We start from the raw sequence: 19,800 nt of genomic DNA on the forward strand, positions 1-19,800 counted from the left end.
TTAACGCTAAAGATTGTTAAATTCGCTATCTTTAGAGACATACTGAAATACCTACTGCATTAAGTTCTCTAACTTTAATTTACCTCTATAAGTCACCTTGTTGAAGGCGCTTGTTATCAACCTGAAGTCTGTGTTAGTAGGTTCTCCAACCTGTAGACATATTAAATAATTAACAGAACATAAGTTTTGGTCGAAAAATAAATAAATAAATAATATTCCATAACACCGTGAAGTCTCAAACTAAGCTAAGCATGAATGAGTAAACGATCTCCGGTATAGCAGTCACCACTAACTACTAGACCAATACGCATAGCTATAATATAATAATCTAGACAAGCATTTATCATTAATATCTTCATCACATACTAGCATCACATTTGTCACTATAATTGTCATCAATATCGGCTCTAATGATCAGAACTGTACTGATAAGTGATAGCCTAGAGGTACGACCGATGGACTGCTAAGTCATATGTCGTAGGTTCGAATCTTAGAAAGCAATTTTTTCTCGCAAGTTCATGAGCGTATTACGTGATGTCGTTTTTATCAGGAAATGATCACTTGCCAAAAACGGTGATAAAATTAATTAGGCGGAACAGAGCACACCTAAGATCTTTTCAAGGGTGTGTTAGCCACGTTAATGACGGTAAATTCTGACTCAAGTTAGTACCTACATCAACCAAATAATAAGAATTAGAAGATGATGAGAAGACTATCCGTGGTCGAGTGGCGTACGCACCGGTTTCAAGGTGTCGCTAGCTCTGAGGTCCCGGGTTCGATCCCCGGTCGGGTCAATGTAAAAATCACATTTCTACATTGTCTCGGGTCTGGGTGTTTGTGGTACCTTCGTGGAGGAGACCTATTTTATCTGAATTCCATAACACAAGTGCTTTGGCAACTTACTTTGGGTTCAGAACAATGTATGTGATGTTGTCCGCATTTATTATTATTTATTATCATGATGCATACTACCTGAACCATGAGCGAGATGCCGACGATTCCTTGTGACTTGTGCTGGGCCTCCGACATATTATGGTATAACTCCTTGTTGAATCCGTACAACTGGATCTGTAAGAAGAAGACCTTTTGAATCTGTGTATCTGTTTGTGTCTGATAGCCAAAAGGTGAAGGTTGCCACGCCAAATACAATTTGCGCGACGTGTCGAGGGTTTTATGTCCACGTAGGACAAGTATTTGTGTGTTGTATGTTTCGAGTTCTAAGTCTGGGTGTTTTTATGCATGGGACTCAAATGTTTTTTGACCAATCGCAACACAAGGATTGAATACCTTACAGAAGTCGTTATTTAAAGAAATATCTAAGTGAAAAGGCTGAAGATTATTCCAAAATCGAGACTAAAGTGTGTTCACGGCGGTGCCCTCCGAATAATAATATTAAGTACTGAAAGTGACCATTTTCTGTAAAACATATTTTTTTAACACTAGATGTATCTGTCTTTATAAATATCTTTGTGAACAAGAGACAGATCAAATAACATAAAACTAAAACCCGCAAAAGAACAGTGACTGATAAAATAATCAAAATCGACATTGCAACTTCAAAAACTGTTCCAATATTATAGCAACATCAATTTTAATGGGAAGGAATCCTAATTGGACACATCTCAATTAAGTTGACCAATTAATGATTGAACAAGTGACGATTTTAGTATATTTAGTACCGTTTGGTTATTTCGTCGTGGTTCAGTCGTTCGCGGTTTGCGGTCCAAGCTTAATGACTTTTTGATTTAGTCATTATTACTGTTTAAACTTCTGCGGTTACCTATTTTGTTAACTGTGCTTGTTTATTGTTTTAAATTGTCGCTCGATTTTGGTTAATTAAATGTTATTTGTTTTTGAGTTTTTGTTTGATGTGTTTTTAATGTCTGTAATAAAATATGTAAATAATTAAATTGGTAAAAAAAAACAAAAAATATGGATTAATAGACGAAAGAAAAAAAAATACTGGTATTTAACATTTTACAAAAATAAAACGTATTATAGTACATTTTAAAATTAAACCTATTTAAATCCAAATGTACCGCATAGCGATTTACCCAGAAAAGACAATCAAAATTCTTGACACAAGACATTAAGACGAAAACTAAAATAAAACGCGACCATTTTACGAAAATCACCAATTTTGATAACTCAGAATGATACACTGTGTTATTTATGACGAAATATTACGAAGTAATAGCTTTAAAACGATCGCTTTCGAAGTTAAAGAGCGAACTTCGGTCGTTCAGACCCTCGGGACTAATAATGAGCCTTCGATAACGGCGGTGGTTAAGTGTTAACTTGTGAAAAGATAATTTGTTATTTGTACGCCATGGCCGAGTTAATGATGTTCGGGCTTGATAACTGGTTTGAACTTTGACTTTTGAAATGGATAGTTAATTAAAGTTTTGAGGATTTCATTTTAATGTATAATTGTAAATATTATGTTTCATGTCGGGTGTGTTACATCACTTCAAACTTTTAATTTGTGAGATTGGAGAAAGAAACTTTGGATAAAAAAATATGTGTCAAAAATGATCATAATATAGGCATAATAGGCATTTTCGAATAATATTTCATTTCTTTAGTAAAAATCACGTCGATTTCAAATCACAATTTAGAAGTTTTCTAAATCAAATAATTTACAAATCTCAACTTAACTGAAATTCAAGTGAATCAAAATGCAGTATCTACTTGTGAAAACCCACAACCATTACACCCAATAATGAAATACGGCAATAAATAATTAGGAGATAATAAAAATCTGAAAACCCACGATTTTAATTATCACTCCATTTAAATTTTCTCAATATCGGTTTAGCCGTTTTTATAATTGCAAATTGCATCGTCGTTGGGTTTGAAGCTACCCTAAGTTTCAGCCTACTAGCTATTCGAGAAGCTTATTTTAAAATTCAGCTAAAAATCTAACCGGTACGACAAACAAACAAGAAAAGTGAGTATATAAAAACGTGGGATAAAAAGAGCAACGACTCTCTATTGAAGAATCGCTAAACTAAACAGTGGATGGCAAAAGCAATGGACCGGACAGAGTGGAAGAATCTAAGGGAGGCTTTCCCCTGCGGCTGAAAAAAAAAAGAAAACTAAACAGTGGCTAGCTCAAAAACCTCTTCATAATAATATAAATAATTAAGTATAAATAGAAAACTTTCCACCGTGTAATAAATACCAGCTAAACTTCTTAATAAAAGTGGAATTAATTTGAAATCGAAGACGATACTACGATAGGAAGTTAAGCAACTATTGGAATGAGCCTGCATAGTTGTGGGTGGCGGTCAGAGAGTTGAATAGTTAGGTATCCTATGACCTAAGTATTGGTGCCAGTCTAGGTGATTCTGTTCTCGGACTAAAGCTTGAAAGCGTAGTGTTTAGTAATATGGCTAAGAGAATAGAAGGTATATTTTGTGGAAATTAAGCAATTAAAATAAACTGGATGTGTGTCTTTGTGCATGTGTGTAAAGTTATTAAATAAAAAAAGCATTTTATTTCTTACATTATCAAAGTTTGAGATAACAAAAAATAAATACATCTTTATTATTATTTCTAACGATGTTGAAATTGTCATAGTACCTAACGGTTTACTTAAACGTATATAACGGAATAAGACCCAACCGGAGTCCTTAATCATGTTCTGAAGCGGCTACGTGTCACGAGGCGTATTCAAAAAATGTAACACTAGTTTTTAGGCTTGTCTAAGTCCATCTTATTTTAGGTTGGTTTCACGTATAAATTAGAAAAAAAAACAGGAACAATAAAAATGGCGCAAGTTTACAAAATAGATACAGCTTTTGGAAAATCTGTCCTTTTCTAATTGCATACAAGTGAAGAGGATAGCAATACACATAAGTTCGCATGTAATATAATCGGCAGTATACTGGAAATCTCCAGTTCGGTTGTTAGAGTTTGATGTCGAAATATTCTGTGCGTTGTTTAGAATTTTGATTGCTATGTTACTGATATTCTGAAAGGGAATACATAGGTATTTTATTACCGAGTAATTCCGGTAACAAGCGTATGTATGTTTACGATAGATCTGGGGATAGAACTTCTAGTCCTAATTAATGTCTTAGAACCTGTAAGTGTGTTTTTTCTTTACAATGATATGTTTTTATATATTTTTTTTTACTTAACTCATTGATACTTATTCCATTCGTTATTTTTTATATTTAAATTCATTACGAAAATACTCCTTTACGTTTTTGTTCAATAAAAACTACAGATCCTATTATTAGTACAATTATTGATATTTTGCCACAAAACTATTAATTTTCTGGAATCTATCGCGGTTTTCTTAATCTTTCATTTTATATTCATGTGCATAAAATTAGATTTCTTCATCAACATTTTTCTATTTTTTTTAATCAAATTTGAGTCTTATCAAATTAGTTTCGAATTAAACAAAACGAATATTTGTAAAAACAAAAAAAAACCATTTCCAAAATTTCGAATAATTTTAACTCGAATACAAATTACACTTTTCCGCAACCACGACCAAAACCTTTTATTATTATTAAAACGACGAAATATACAAACCTTGAAAACATCTTACTACCGCCCATTGTGGCACTATGTAACAATTTATTTGTGTCCAATCCAATGAAAGTGTGCAATAAAGAATATTCAATTCTATTTCAACTTCTAAAAGTCCAAAATCCTACTGACCTCGCCAGGGAAGGTGTGATGGTCGATCTGATGCTCAGAGCCCCGGTTATCCTCCATGCCATAATGGAAGTATATCTCCTCAAACTGGTACCGGTATGATAAAGGTCCTCCGCTGATGTTGACCTGGTGCTTTGAGTCCTTCTCCACGCGGAACACTAAAGACTGACCCGTGTTTTGGAGGACTCCGCTGACCTGCGAATGAAATTGGAACATCAGGTTGGTAATGTAAGGTATCATTTTGATTGTCGAGCTGTTAATCGGAAAATATTTTTTATTGAAAATCGAAGTCATTAAATGTGAACAAAAGTTTTGCGTTGATAAAATAATGTTTATTTATAAATTCGGCCAACGTCAGATTTTTTTCTAAGAATACAAATTGTTTCTGATAGGACTTTTCTTGACTGCGTATTTTTTTAACACCCCAACGTTTTAATGGTTTTGTGATTAAGAATTTCGTTTGATTGACTGATTACGAAAGGCTGTGGTGAAATTTGAGTTATACCCTAAAATCTATAGCATTAAACCTACTTGACAGCCAGTGACAGCAGACCTCAACAATCTATTCCTAAACCAAAAATAAATCTAGCAGTTTCCTCGCACTGTAATCACAAAACAATAGGTGTCAGATAGCCGAATAATAACATGAATTCAAGGCGTGATCGAATGAATCAGAGAACCACGGGGGGTGTAGCACTATAGGTACCATGGTAGGTACCATCAGCAAAAGAAGTCGATTTATAAAATTACATTAATAAAACTACTACTCAATGTACGAGTTGCTGTTGTGCTAGATAATAAAAAACGATTAACACCAAATATGTTTGAAAAATACTTAATGTAAATTCCTACATATTATCGCTACAATTATTGAAAATATGGGTGGTTTATTCAGATTTTGTTAAGTGTTTTCTTGCTGACCCTACAATGGTAGGTATCAATCAATGGTCGCACCTTGATTAAAGCCTGGCAACTTATGCGCTTTGAGTGGTGATGATATATTGCTTGTTGACACGCGACGAACGAAGATGTAGAGTCCCTAGATGTGGCTGTGTTATGACTTTGTGTTTGAGTGTTTGTGTGAATGATTTGTTAAATAAGTGCTTGCTCACTTTAAGTGCTTGGTCATAGGTGCATTTAGTCACTTCTAGATTTACTATTTTATTGTTCTTGTTATCATTTACGCTCTACTTCTTTCGTGTGTTTATGAAGATTTAAGTTCGGAATAAAAAAACAGACATTTTACAGAGAATGCGTCTGCTCGATGTTTTCTGTTGCATATTTAATTACTGCTCGGCTCTTCTTAGTTACAGTGTAATAATATATATCCTTTAGCCTTAATACATAAATGGCCTATACATATATTTTCAAAGATGGTTAAGCAAAAAAGCCTTGCTTGATAAAATACGTTAAAAAGGGGCATGAAGTTACGTAAAAGTGGACATTGTTTGGTATGACAGTAACAAGATTAAATCACACTTTGTATCTGTCATTGGCACATAAATTGAATTTAAAATAACAACATACCCTCTATAGCTTTTCCAGTGAACTACGCTTCGAAAATAGCACTCTATATAATCAAAAGCCCATTCCAGTTGTGCTATATCAGTGTTTTATATCGAGGGAGTGACTTGCTTCGTAGATAGTGTTTATGTAAGAGATAGCGAAGAACAATTTTCTTTAATAAATTGCTTTAAATTGCTACGTATTAAATGTCTATGTCTATAGGAAAGGTCGAAGCGCCTTTGGTTGTTGTGACCTTAATACTTAAGATAAAAGAATATTACTAGACTTAGAATTAGAATGAATTAGAACTTTACCCATACTTTGATTACTATTAATTTGAATGTTTTAGTCTATCTGTCAGTCATACAAGCATAATGAAACGATACAACCGAATTCGATATAATTTTGTATTGACTTAGCTTGAATAAATGGTGTCGTATGCAATAAAGAATTGAATTGAGATTGAACATGAAGAAAGATGATTATATCTATACTAATATATAAAGCTGAAGAGTTTGTTTGTTTGTTTGAACGCGCTAATCTCAGGAACTACTGGTTCGAATTGAAAATTTTTTGTGTTGAATAGACCATTAAACGAGGAAGGCTTTAGGCTATAAACCATCACGCTGCGACTAATAGGAGCGAAGATACAATGGAAAATGTGAAAAAAAGGGTATAAATCATAACTTATATTCTCTTCTACCCACGGGAACGAAGTCGCGGGCAACAGCTAGTGTCTAGATAGTATATAGATATCCACTCCGAAGTTTTCATCATTTTCATAAAAAAAATGCTACTTGCATATTAAGTAAAGCAGTGAGGCTCGAAAATTAGATTTTAGGTCTTAGTTCAGATACCCTAGCACCAAAGAAATCTAATAACGCACAAGAAATTTTAATATTAAAGATTGATGACTCTTTACGATATTAAAAAGTTATCGAAGTTAAAGTAATATTGGGTCTTTTTATACGTGAGTTGACCTTGAAAGGCTGCATTACATGGACCCAGACTCATTTCATCTTATTTAAATTCGGTCAGATAAGTTAAATGTTATAAATGAAAGTTTTTAAATGTATTTTTTCATACAGCATAATATTCATACTTGGTGTGTTTTTCTTTTTTTTAATAAATTGGTTTCATAAGAAAATCTCGTTTTATTTCAGGATATTTAAATTCTGGTAAAGTATACATAATTCATTTTACTTTAAAAATAATGATATGGTGCATTAAGTTCTTATCAAAAGCATATTTTTTTATATCATACATTGCTATGACCGTTTTTAGGCACAAACCAACTATGCTTCAAAAAATCTATTAAAAAAAGCTCATATAATTCAAACATGATACAAAACGCCTGCCTTAATTAAACAGGCAAATTGACTATCAGCGATTACCGATAGGCCTTGATAGGCACATAGTAAGTGCCTAATCAATTACGTGTAACATATAGAATATTAATATAAGACCTGCCCAGCCCCAGTCGATGTGTATGTTACAAAAACGTTACTGATAGAGCGATAGGCTATCGTTCCGCATACATTACCATCGCATTGGGTATGCTTGTAATTCAATCTAACGGTTCGTGTACAGTATGAAACTGTGATCTCAGAGATGGCAATAAAATTGTGGTGGTTGTGTTTTTTAAATGGACTCGTGTACACGAGAAAGTAAGTTCTAAGTAACCTAGGCTAATATCGACTTAGACTTATGAAAGCTCTCGTTTTTACTCGATACATTAACGTTACCTTAAAATGAGTATACGACTCTGTTTATTGCCTTTGTGTGTTTTTACACTTTGGTTATTTTTATGAACTTCCTTTGCACTGGGAAAAGCGAAGGGTTGTTCCAAATAGCAGTGCGTTAACAGACTACCATGAGGAGTATACTCATGTCTGTTGCAAGTTTTCAAAGATCTCTGCAAATTTGATTTTCACCTCAGACCAATATTTGTGTGATGAGTTTTGGTGTTTTGGTCATGTCTTATATGGTCAGACAAATTCAATACTACACTTTACATAGATTTATTTTTTACTTTAAAATGCGTAACACAGACAGCCTTAAAATACAAAATACATATATAAAACTTCTTGCTTTTTCTAAGCGTACTTAGGGATGACTTGGAAAACAGTATTGTTTTTGATAACACCTATCCTATAAGTGACGTCATGTAAAAGAAGCCTTATTATAATCCTGCACGGAGGTTCACTCATTAGGTATGCCATTACATTCATGCGCCGTTTAGTGATGTTTTTAACCGTTCTAATGGATATTACGTATAACTATAACACAGAAAACTACTTTCATGTCATAAGTGTGAAACAGTTTGACTGTTTGGTGCTGGGAGCTTTGTATTTAAATTGGTATTGATTTGAGCTGTGGCTGGCTTTTGTTAATATTTAGAATTTGTTTTTTTTATATGTCCATCAAGGAGGTTGAATAAGTTTTATTTTCTTTTACAGTCGTCTCCTTTGCTAAAAAAGTTTATATTTTCTATTGCAGTAAACTACTTCGATGTAGCAAATTAAAGTTAAGGAATATTTTAACCAAGTAATGTGCATTTGAATGCTTTTTTTATCTTAATAAGATTAACTTGATAGTTGAGTAAATAAATTCGTATAATTGGATATCTTTACCTTTATTTTTTTTTCTGAATATGTATCCCTTATAAAGCCATTTACTTCAACAGTCCGGTTTTATTTATTGGGACAGTGGGGATTTGATTTGATAACTAGGTCCTAACGAACTGGTGTCTGGAAATTTTAACAAGGGTTCGTGGAGCCGAAACTTTGGAAAACCCTGCTCTATAATATACAAATATCATAAACTATTTTTTTCAGGCAGACATTTTGTAGTAGTAACATGTAAAGCAAAATTTTCTTTCGCATTTTACTTAGTTAGGCATATGGTAATAGGTTTGAAAACCATGTTAGCCAGTATCGCAGCTGGCTTACCGTGTTTTAGCATAGGATTACACTCTATACACCTCATACATTGGTAGTAGGTGAAGGCTGTATATTGGTAGGCCAGAGTTCAATGACCATTATAAAATGAAATTCATATTACGAGTTTTTACTTGACTTTCCAAAAAATGGGAGTGTTCTTTTTTCTATTAAGCTTTTAAATATAAAAAAAACGTTATACGTGTAAGTAGGTATCTTAGGTATCTAAACATGACAACAATTTACCATTTTTTAATTTTCGCGACTTTCGTTTTTTTTTAATACTTAAATTATTTGTTTAATTTTACAAAACAAGTCATCATTAATACAAGTTATGGAACTACTTTCTTCCCAAATTATTATAAGCCCATGTTATCCCACTGTTGGGCAAAAAGGCCTTCCTAACTTCTTTTCATTTTTCTCTTTCTAGACCAAGAATTTCCAAGCCATTCATGTCTACCTAAGAAAAATAGGTTAATTATTCAGACAATTGTATATTTACCTTATGTTTATCAAACTGTATGTCTCTAAGCCAAGGGTCGAACAGTAGTTTGTCAGGTTCGATGTTCACGGGGCTTTGCCGCCGCCCTTTGTTGCACATACTCCATTGCGGGTTGATCAGGCCCCAAAACCCTGGACCTGAAAAGAAAAACACACGTCAAACAATTGCAACTCGCTCAACGGATAAGGTAGCTAGTAAGTAAGATGGTGTTTATTTTCAAACGACTAACATGTTTTTAATGCATCCTTGAAAAAAAATCAGGTTTACTGAACTCTTCACGATATTTTTATGAGGATTAGATACATTTTAAAGCCTTAGTGACATAACTTAAACCTCTTTACTGCCCGTAAAGAGGTTGGATAAGATTATTACAATGGGATCAAATAAATATCGATAGTTGTGCATGTATGTTAAAGGTTTTATTTAATCTTTCTCGTACATAAAATGGGATACACAGAAGATTTAAATTAATAATCTCGCGTCGGATATTGTAATAAAATAAAGTCCATTGACCAACAAGCCATGAACTTCAAAACCCTGACTTTAATTCAAAACACATAAAATAGCCGAAACAAATAAAATAGTGTTTTGGTTTACGACTCGACCTTTTGGATTGTCTATATAAATTGGAAACGAAACTATTAAAATTTAATGAGATGGCTTTTCGTATCACTGTAGTTAGATGGCTTATTGCAGCATTTAAGCTAAAGACACCCAATTTTGAGGGGTTCTAAAAATGTCAACATATTCCGATGTTTAGAATAATAATAATAAAAATTTGCAATGTTAAAATTGAATTATTTATTTATCCGTTAACTAACCAAAAAACGTAGCCAGCTTAACCTGCAATAGATAAACACAATCACTTTGTCTCAACTATTTTATCGTAATAATGTATATTTTTTTTTCATTATATCTGGATCACAATATTCTTTTTTGCTCTTCTTTATTATATAGTTCATTCAAAGGTTGTCTAATTAAGGTCGCTCTTAGCGATAAGAACGCCCATTGTTGCATCGTGTAACTATTTATGTTTTTAAAACCTCTTTAGATGTGGTGTGCAATTAATTACCTGCTTTCTACTCTATTCTTGTTTTAAACAAATTAATTATAGGTACTACTCACTTAATATCAAATGAGTCATGCTTCCTTGAGCTGACTCCTGCATTCATTACTAAAGAAATTAGTTTAGAATGATGTCAAAAGCAAAATAGGGTAACATAATGCTAGTCGAATGGAAGCTTATTCAACCCCATAATACTATATGATATCGCATTCAATAGAGGTTCGGGACACCGCAAAATTTGGTCACCATAGTGAATTGAATCGTGCGTAATGTTACAGTAGGGTGTCCGCGATTTAGATGGATAGAGGACGTCATTACCGGATGACATTAGCAGGTAGGCTTCGTATAGCTGAATAGATGTTAGCTTTTGCTCGTGACTTTGCTTGGTTACGTATGGATGTTATAACGGTTTAAAAAACTGTAACAACTGCATCATTTTTAAAGTGCCGTACCCAAAAGAGGTCATTTAGAGCTCGTGGCTCTCGCTCGCGGCAATATTAAGTTCAGAGAATTTTGATCAAATCTGCACACTGATCGGCGGCACTTATCTTAATAAGTGCCGAATACAGAATTCAATCGATTTATAAAATAATTTCGAAAACAAATCAAAATATGACACTGAAATATATTTGTAAAAATCATACGGTAAGACCGCCCCATACCAATAAAACCAGTTAAAAAAATGTAGTTAGCAATTATTGAAAAATAAAAATATAGAACAAAGTTTACCTAAAATGCAACACAATTTAGATCATACTTTAAAATTCGACAACACTCTTCTCAAACATCATAAACTCCTAAACACAAAATGAGATCTTAACATTTCGTTCAAAACGTAAGTGTGTCGAAATTTCGGGTCGATCGAACACTGACTATCCAATGACACGGGTGAGCGGGCATTATCATTAAGATGCTATCTCTGATCATTACCCGGCCGCCATTATCCGGATATGTTACTATGTGTTATATTTAGTGGCCATTGAGAATATGTGGTAGGGATTTGGACTGTCACGTTGGTACGCTGGTATAGATAGGTACAGCGAAGATGGTTAAAAGTAGGCGCTTGAAATGACTATTTCGAAAAAGAGGAGTTTTTTTCAAGTTATGGTCCTTCCTGGGACTAATCGCCTAGCCTTAAAGTATTATTATTTTAGTAATGGAAACGTTATAGCGTATTACATGGCGGGCATAATCATTGTCGTTCTTTTAGACTATGGTTGTAGGCCTCTTGAACTATCCGTCAAACTATCTTTAATACAACGCCGGTTGTTCTCCAAAAAGGTTTGTTAAAAATTTCTAACTTACGTCTTAAGTTGTTATAATGTGAGACTATTTTCAAAAAACCACACAGTTTTAATTGATAATGGATGGATTTTGAGCCATGATTTTAAGACATTGAGTGTGCATCTTGGCTTTTTTATTCATCTATGGTAAACACGGTGGTAGAGAAATGAGCAAGGGTTATGAAGACTTGTATCCGCTAAGACAGTAAGATAATATTCAAGGAGTTTTGTCCAGAAAGAAAGATGAAATAAAAATGGCTACACATATTGGGTAAAGCATATTTTACGACTGCCCTGCATTGAGTGCAATATTCTAAGCGTTATCTATGCTATCTAAGGCTATCTATCCTAAAATCCATACACCGCTGAGAGCAATTGAAAAGAATATTAAAAAGAACAAACTAAAACTAGAAGCCGTAGAATAGAATTTATACAAAGTTTAGTTTAGTCTAATCTTTTAAATAATAGTTATTATAAATAGTGCAAATGCAATCAAATAAACAACTACCAGAGCCTCCCTTCCAAACTCTTGAAAATAAAATCCATTCAACAAAATATGAATTTAAATTATCATTGACACACATTTCGTTCAGTAAATCTCGGAGGTATAAACAGTTGAATTATATTTTCAACAGAATTAACAGCATTAAACGGCGGACCGGTGCACTTATTTCATTAATATGTTATCATTCAAATTGGGCCCGGCAGGTGACGCCAAATAAAACAATATATCATGCGGATTTAATCCGATCTTTGATGCAATACAATACACACATGTAGGTTTTATTCATGTGTATGTTTTTTTGTCGAATATAAATAAGTTATATTCTATTTGTTTAGGCACTTAAGGAAAGTTAATCTATCTTTTTTTTATAATAACTATCGTGAGACTGATTCATTATTAAATGATGTAACGGTTTACTCACGCGTATTTATCGGGGTAGCCCGATTAGTTTCGGACCCAACCGGAGTCCTTAATCATGAGCAGACGCGGCGGGATCGCGAGTCGAACCGTCCGGTTGGGTCCGAAACTAGTCGGGCTACCCCGATAAATACGCGTGAGTAAACCGTTACATCATTTAATAAAGTTAATCTATCTCTTGCAACTTTTTATGCCAATACAATATATTAAATAAATACACGAGTATTATATTTAATTGGCATTTTTGATACTATTTGTTGCTTTTTAACATTGGTATTTACAAGCGTTTTATTTTCATACTGAGTTTTGAGATATTATAACATAAAGACGTACTAAGATTGTTTACCTTTGTTCAGTAGCTAAAGAAATAGAGTTTACGTTAAGAAATTAGGTTAACCCTATTGTATTCTTTTGAAGTTCACACGTCTCGACACTCACGTTAGCATACCCGGGAGTAAAAACTAGTGTGTAAACACATATAGGCATATGTGTGTACTCTTCTACACTATAAAACAATAATTTAAATACATTAAAATATGATCAAAGCGATTCATAATTAATATTAATACGAATTTATATTTGAAACATTGGATTCTGCTTCTAAATAATTGCTATCGGCATTTGTCGGTGAAATATGTCATTTTAGTTGTGATAAGATAATGCACGAACCATGCATGCATGCATGCATCGAGTTCCATTGTTGTAGCTCGGAATGTAATTAACATTATGTTATTAGAAATAGTGATATGTAATTTCATTTTCGAATTCGATATGAATGTCGAAGTAGCCTTGCGGTGAAAATAGTAATGTATTAGATGTAATCGATATATAAACCGTGATTTTTTAGTCGTCTTACAAAAGCAGCCCAGTTCATGTATCCAATGACTAGAACACGTTCATAATAAAAAAATAGGTATTTATGAGATTTGAATAAATTTAAAATGCAATTTTTATTCAATACTAGCTGACCCAGCAAACGTTGTTTTGCCGAATATTTTTTTTTCTAGTTGTATGTATTTTAATGCCACATTATAAAAAAAATAAAAACAAAAAATTTAGTCCAAAAAATAAAATATATTTTTTTAGTGTGGGCAACCCTTAACACTTAGGGGTATGAAAAATAAATGTTGTTCTATTCTCAGACCTACTGTATACGCATATAAAATTTGGTATAAATCGGTTTAGTCGTATCGGAGGAGTACGGTAACTAACATCGTGACACGGGAATTTTATATATTAGATTATGATGCAATTCGTAGTTTTTTAGATACACAGCTCTGTTGCGAGCGCGGTTCGAGCCTTGTAACAATGGTGAGGGGCGCGGGCGGCGGCGTTTTTATCATTTTTAAGACAATATTTCAGATTTCTCATGTTTAATTTTTCTTCGTACTTATTATGTTAGTTGATGAAAAAAAAAAATCGCGCTTAGGGGTATTTTACGTCGGATACATGAACTGGGCTGCTTTTGTAAGACGACTAAAAAATCACCGTGTATATACCTATATATTTAAAAGAGTAACTTATGGAGATTTTTTTACTGGTTCTTCTCCATAAGAATGTCATTTTGGAACTGTGCACCTAGACTCAATATTGTAACGTTTTTCAAGTGCCTGGAAAACGGCTTACTTGAAACACTTGACGTTGATTTTGGTTCTTTGCAGGAGGAGCACTTTCGAATCCCATGCAAGAGAAGCTCTAAGGTTAATTAAAAAAAAATTGTAAGTATTTCTTTATTCATTCTAAGACACCATTTGTGTGGCTAGGAAACCTGAATCAAAAACAGTGGAAACTGAAATTCCCAATCCGCTGTAAGGATGCGTGTTGATCGATAATGCTTTCACTTTTCTATACGTCAAAAAGTCTGTGCCGAGAGGTGGGAACAAAATTCTTTTACATGTTTTTATTATTCCAGACAGTATTATTGCCTCTGTTGCTGTATACCGTGAGAGCCACTAGTTCCTATCAAACTATAACTAGTCAGTCTTCCAGACTATAGTTAGTACTACATGAAGTACTCACCAGAAATTCCATCGTACGTCCACCATTCCTCCCAGCTCCCGGATATGTCTGAAACAATATTTAATTAATTAAAACTAGATCAGGGTTACATCTAGACTATATCCACAAATTAATTTCTGTGGCTATATCTGAGTATTTTTAACAGGTAAATTATAAAATAAAATTAACAGGCACATCCACCTAGCTTTTTTAGAACTTTTTTGGGGTCATCGTTCAGTCTAATCGGATGCAATTGAAAACCATTGTTATTATATATATAGACCGACTATCCATCCGACCTCCCAAACCCGGTTACCCGCACGTTAATTTACCTCTCATTTTTTCGCGCTCTTACAAAATAAGTTGCTCTAAAGAATTTAGTAATTGCGACGCAGGGATTTCACAAAAACTCAGTCACATGCCCAAAGACACCCAGACTCAGGACAAGCATTCGTGGAGCAAACAACGCTTGTCTTACGGGATCAAACCGGTGACACGTGGCGACACTGGGTTTGGCGTGATGACGTCAACCATTCGTCTATCCATACTTGAACTTATAAAAGTCTTATAGTTATGGTTTGCCTTGGTATATTTATAACTTACCTCTGACAGAGACGCACAGGAGAATGAGTATGAAGAGCGAGCATTGGTGCATCGTGACGATGCGGCCGGTCACACCGGAACACTCATTTGGCTGACACTATATCTGTAACAATGAAAACGAGTATTTAATAATATTGAACAAGGTAAAGAAAGAAAATATCTTTAAGAATTTTGAACAAGGTGAAGAAGCAAAGTGACTGGCTTGTTTAGTGGTTAGTGGCCCTGACTGCTATATCGGTCGGTACGATTCCCATCCAGGACAAATAGTTAAATTATACCAAAACACATGCACATCGATGACATATGCCTCTACTATTAGCTAATATTTTTAAAGGTTTTGAGAAAGCTTAACTGCCTTCTCTGGTCCCGTTTTATTTTGTCTCCTCGCAAAACGATTATCTCTTCCATTCTGCCTGTCTTTCACTTTTCACACAATCCATCCATCTATTCTTCTGCTTCCTCTCCATCTATGTTTGAGAATATTTTACCAGTCTGTCCAAAAACCGTAGCCAAATAATACACAAAAGTGCATGAAGCAAAAACTGGCGGTGATTAAACAAAAATCGTTACATGAACATACAATCACGATAAATTGTTTTGTTTTAATTACAGACAAAAACTAGGGTCGTTGCGCTCGCATGCCAGCTGGTCGTTAACACCGTAACCTCATATTTGTCTTTAGTTAATTGCGCCAGTTAATTGCAACTACTAATCCATGTCAACATTTGGTTCAGAATATCATTTACTTTGGAGAGGTTTTTTTTTAATATGGCGGATTGTTTCATTTAGGTATAGGACCTTTTAAGATGCGCCTTCGAAGTTATATGATTTTTTAAATTATGCTAAGACAGCATCAACGAATGATCTCGTGATGAAACTTGGATTCCAAATATTCGCCATTAAGTCGGGTGAAACAGTGAAACCCTACGCCTGTTGGCTGTTAGTGCTTAAAAAGCCTATTTAAGAAAATGCGCTTCTTCAGCGTAAGAGAATAAAACATGCTTTTTAAAGTACCGAAAATTTAAATCCATAAATGAAAAAAAATTCAAATCAGTACACACTGAGAAGCACATACGTCCTACCAAAGGGATCCGTCACAACTAACTTCCAAAAAAATAATACCCTAAAAACAACAAAACAAAAAACACTCGGATCTCCAGAAATATCCAAAAGATTAGCTTTAAACCCTTATCAGTTTCCAACGATACAGCGATGTACAAGGAAATTAGGCTTTTATCTGTAATTCACATCTGTCCAGACCGTAGCACACAGTGGGTTGATCTTAAGCTTTTTCTAATTATCATTGGGTGTAATTCTTGGGATTAAGTTGGTACTGCTTATCTGGGATAATTAAGGGTATATGTATAGTATACGTGTATATAAAGGTCATTATTGCGTAGCCAGTATTATCACTAGGAGACAGTAATCTGATGGGGAGGGATAGAATGCATTGTTTTTGGGAAAATCCAAATTAAAACTGACAATTTTTAGTACAGAACTTCGTGAGTCCTGACTACTTGGGAGAGGGCTTATGTCTAACGGTTTACTGCTGATTGGGATTATTGATTACAAATAATTAATAGAAGTACTGAAAAAAAGGCAACGCAAAAAATGCAATAGAAAAAAACTTTACGTAATAAAATTTCAGAATAAATAATACGGAAACGTTTAAGTGGAAATTTATTGTTTATTTTAACATTATTATAGTTTTATTTTAAATTAAATCAGGGCACAGTTTTGTTTTCTTCTTTTTCCTCTGTAAATACTTTAATCCCGGCTGATACTATAAAATTAAATTTGAGTTTGTAACGCTCACACGGCGAAAGCACTTAACCGATTTAGACAAAAAATGTAAATAGTGTCTGTGAAGTATCCGACAAAAAAAAAAAATACTCTGCAACATCCACATAGACGAAAACGCAGGCTTAAACTTGTAGGAAAAATCTTTAATAACCCTATTTTATTTTGCCCCATAAAAACACAAACCAAAACTATCAATTTACGATCTCTATACAAAGCAAAACATCAGATCTCAAGGCGTTTGGACTTTCTCACTTCAAGTTAGGGGTGCAATCTTCAGTCGTTAGCCCCTCCCACTTCCGGTGTAACCGATGGTATCTGTTTCCGGTGCTCAACAGTCACCCTTTAACGAGCATGGCCATCATTTGAATCCATTTGTGTAGTGACTTAGTGCTGTGCATTGTTTATGAATGTTCTGGTGAAGATTTATGTATTTTGCTACAAGAAAAATGACAAATCTCTGTTGAGTAATTGAAAATGTATGTCTAATGTTTTTTTTTTGGAGTTCATCAGGTAGTATTATCAATCACGGAAGACTAAAAAGAATCAATAGTCTGGCACCAGGCTGTATGTCATAAGTCGTGGTAGCTAGAGTATTGAAACAGATATCGAGGTTCAACAGTGATTGCTACGCTCATAAGTTTGATGGGTGACCAAGTTTTGTTTATCTATTTATCTTTAGCCTGTTTTTAAGGAAACCTCATTGTCGATAGCGTGCAACTCGCTCTTGATCTTTCTTTATCATAATATCATCTAGATCCATAACTTTACTTCTCAAAATTTACCACTGTGATACATTTTAAACTGAACCTTTATTAATTAGGTTAAGGTACTTTTTATAAAATACCCACATTCAATTATATTGTTAAGCCACTATTTCAAGTCCACAAAATTAAATACGCTAACAATAGAACGTTGAATTTCGATGTACCCGGATTTTACCTAATTTTGGTTAATGACTGACATAACCAAAAGTGGTGTTTAGCGGTCATTCCCTCTGTAATTATCTATTTATAACAAATTGCAAACATTGTCCATTGATTTATTTAACACAGCTTCGTTATATGTTAGAATTAATTTTCATTAAAATTTAATTAAGATATTTTGTAACAAAATAAATTCGTTAAATGTGATTTGCAGTATATGCCTGTACGTGGCAATGCGATTTAATTTTCATCCGGCTTAACTAAAATATTTGCCTAGCCTTGGAACTACTTTTCAATTTCTTAGGTTACGCGAATGTTAGACATCGAAATGAGACTACTTTTACGGATTTTATCGCGGTTTAATTTTAGATTTTAGTTTCCGACGTTTCGAAACCTTTGCAGGTATCATGGTCACGGGCCCGTGTCGGTCAGTCTGCCCGTGACCATGATACTTGCATGCTACCTTGTAAAATTAAACCGCGATAAAATCCGTAAAAGTAGTTTCATTTGAATACTTTTCAATTGATTTAAAAAAGCAGGAGTTTATCAATCTTTTCATACCTAGGAAATTGGATGAAGGTAAGTAGCTTTTAAGGCTTCTAAAAATAATAGTAGCATTTAGCTCACCGAATTCCTATTAGCTTTGAAAACATAATATCAAACAAACTATCTTTGATATCAAAACAAAATTCCCGATAACGTACTTTACTACAAGTATACGCAAATATGATTGCCGCATATAAGTACTGTCAGCAACATAAATATCGATTTACGAAAGGACTAGACAAGGTCAAAATTAATCATTCGCTATTCGGGTAACAAAATAAGATTAACACCAAGCCTAAATCAGGCGTTTTCTAGTTGCCCGGATCCAAAATGTCATTCTTACGGAGAAGGATCGACAAGAAACTACATATTTTGCTGTAATAAGAATTTAAAAACAACCATAGTTAGATAAGTAAGAAAAGTCCCAAATATGAATGTCCTATCATGAGAAAAAAAAATTAAACTATGTATATTTTTTTAGCTCAAAATAGAAGCATTCCAAAAAACATGCAGCATACAACACAAGTAACACCAACTCCGCTAATAAAAAATAATGGCACTTTAAGCATAAGGACACCAACCTGAACACCAAACCCTACATGCCAATAATACTGGCAATTTTCAAATTTGACCGTGTTAATGGACTTTTCCTTCTAACTGTACTATTGCCAGACAACAGTTTCGAATGGTGGCAGTATAACCGGCGCCAGACAGTCTGGCGACAAGTAAGAGGGAGCAGGAGTTGGCATGCTCTTTTAAAAACAAGATGAATTGCCAGTTGCTGTTTTGTGCAAGTCGCAAAAATATGGCGGGGCTATGACTTGCTTGTTCAGACTGTTAGCACTTTATACTAAAGTGACTTAGAATTCAATAATATCAAGCTGGACTTTACAACAAGAGGCGTAAAGTTTTTTATAGCTAGGAATACATGACAATAGGTTTCGTACCTAAATTTTAAACTTTGAACCCTATCACTATATGATACTAAGGCTATTATTATACCAAGGCTCCGGTGGTGGTATTTTCAAGACAGTA

General features: G+C 33.9%; 1 protein-coding gene across 3 annotated transcripts in view; it reads right to left on the reverse strand.

Moving 5' to 3' along the window:
- Positions 1-19,800, reverse strand: part of LOC113500039 (carbonic anhydrase-related protein 10) — a 50,699-nt gene that overhangs the window by 7,840 nt on the left and 23,059 nt on the right. For all 3 annotated transcript variants that reach the window (XM_026880698.1, XM_026880696.1, XM_026880697.1), the window contains exons 2-7: positions 15,494-15,596; positions 14,912-14,959; positions 9,622-9,758; positions 4,678-4,869; positions 973-1,068; positions 84-150 (exon numbers count right to left, since the gene is read on the reverse strand). In XM_026880698.1, the coding sequence (XP_026736499.1) occupies positions 84-150; positions 973-1,068; positions 4,678-4,869; positions 9,622-9,758; positions 14,912-14,959; positions 15,494-15,545 (592 nt within the window). In that variant the 5' untranslated portion in view covers positions 15,546-15,596. The remainder of the gene's footprint in view (positions 1-83; positions 151-972; positions 1,069-4,677; positions 4,870-9,621; positions 9,759-14,911; positions 14,960-15,493; positions 15,597-19,800) is intronic.

Source organism: Trichoplusia ni, chromosome 13 (genome assembly GCF_003590095.1).
Source record: "Trichoplusia ni isolate ovarian cell line Hi5 chromosome 13, tn1, whole genome shotgun sequence".
Taxonomy (NCBI): Eukaryota; Metazoa; Arthropoda; class Insecta; order Lepidoptera; family Noctuidae; genus Trichoplusia; species Trichoplusia ni.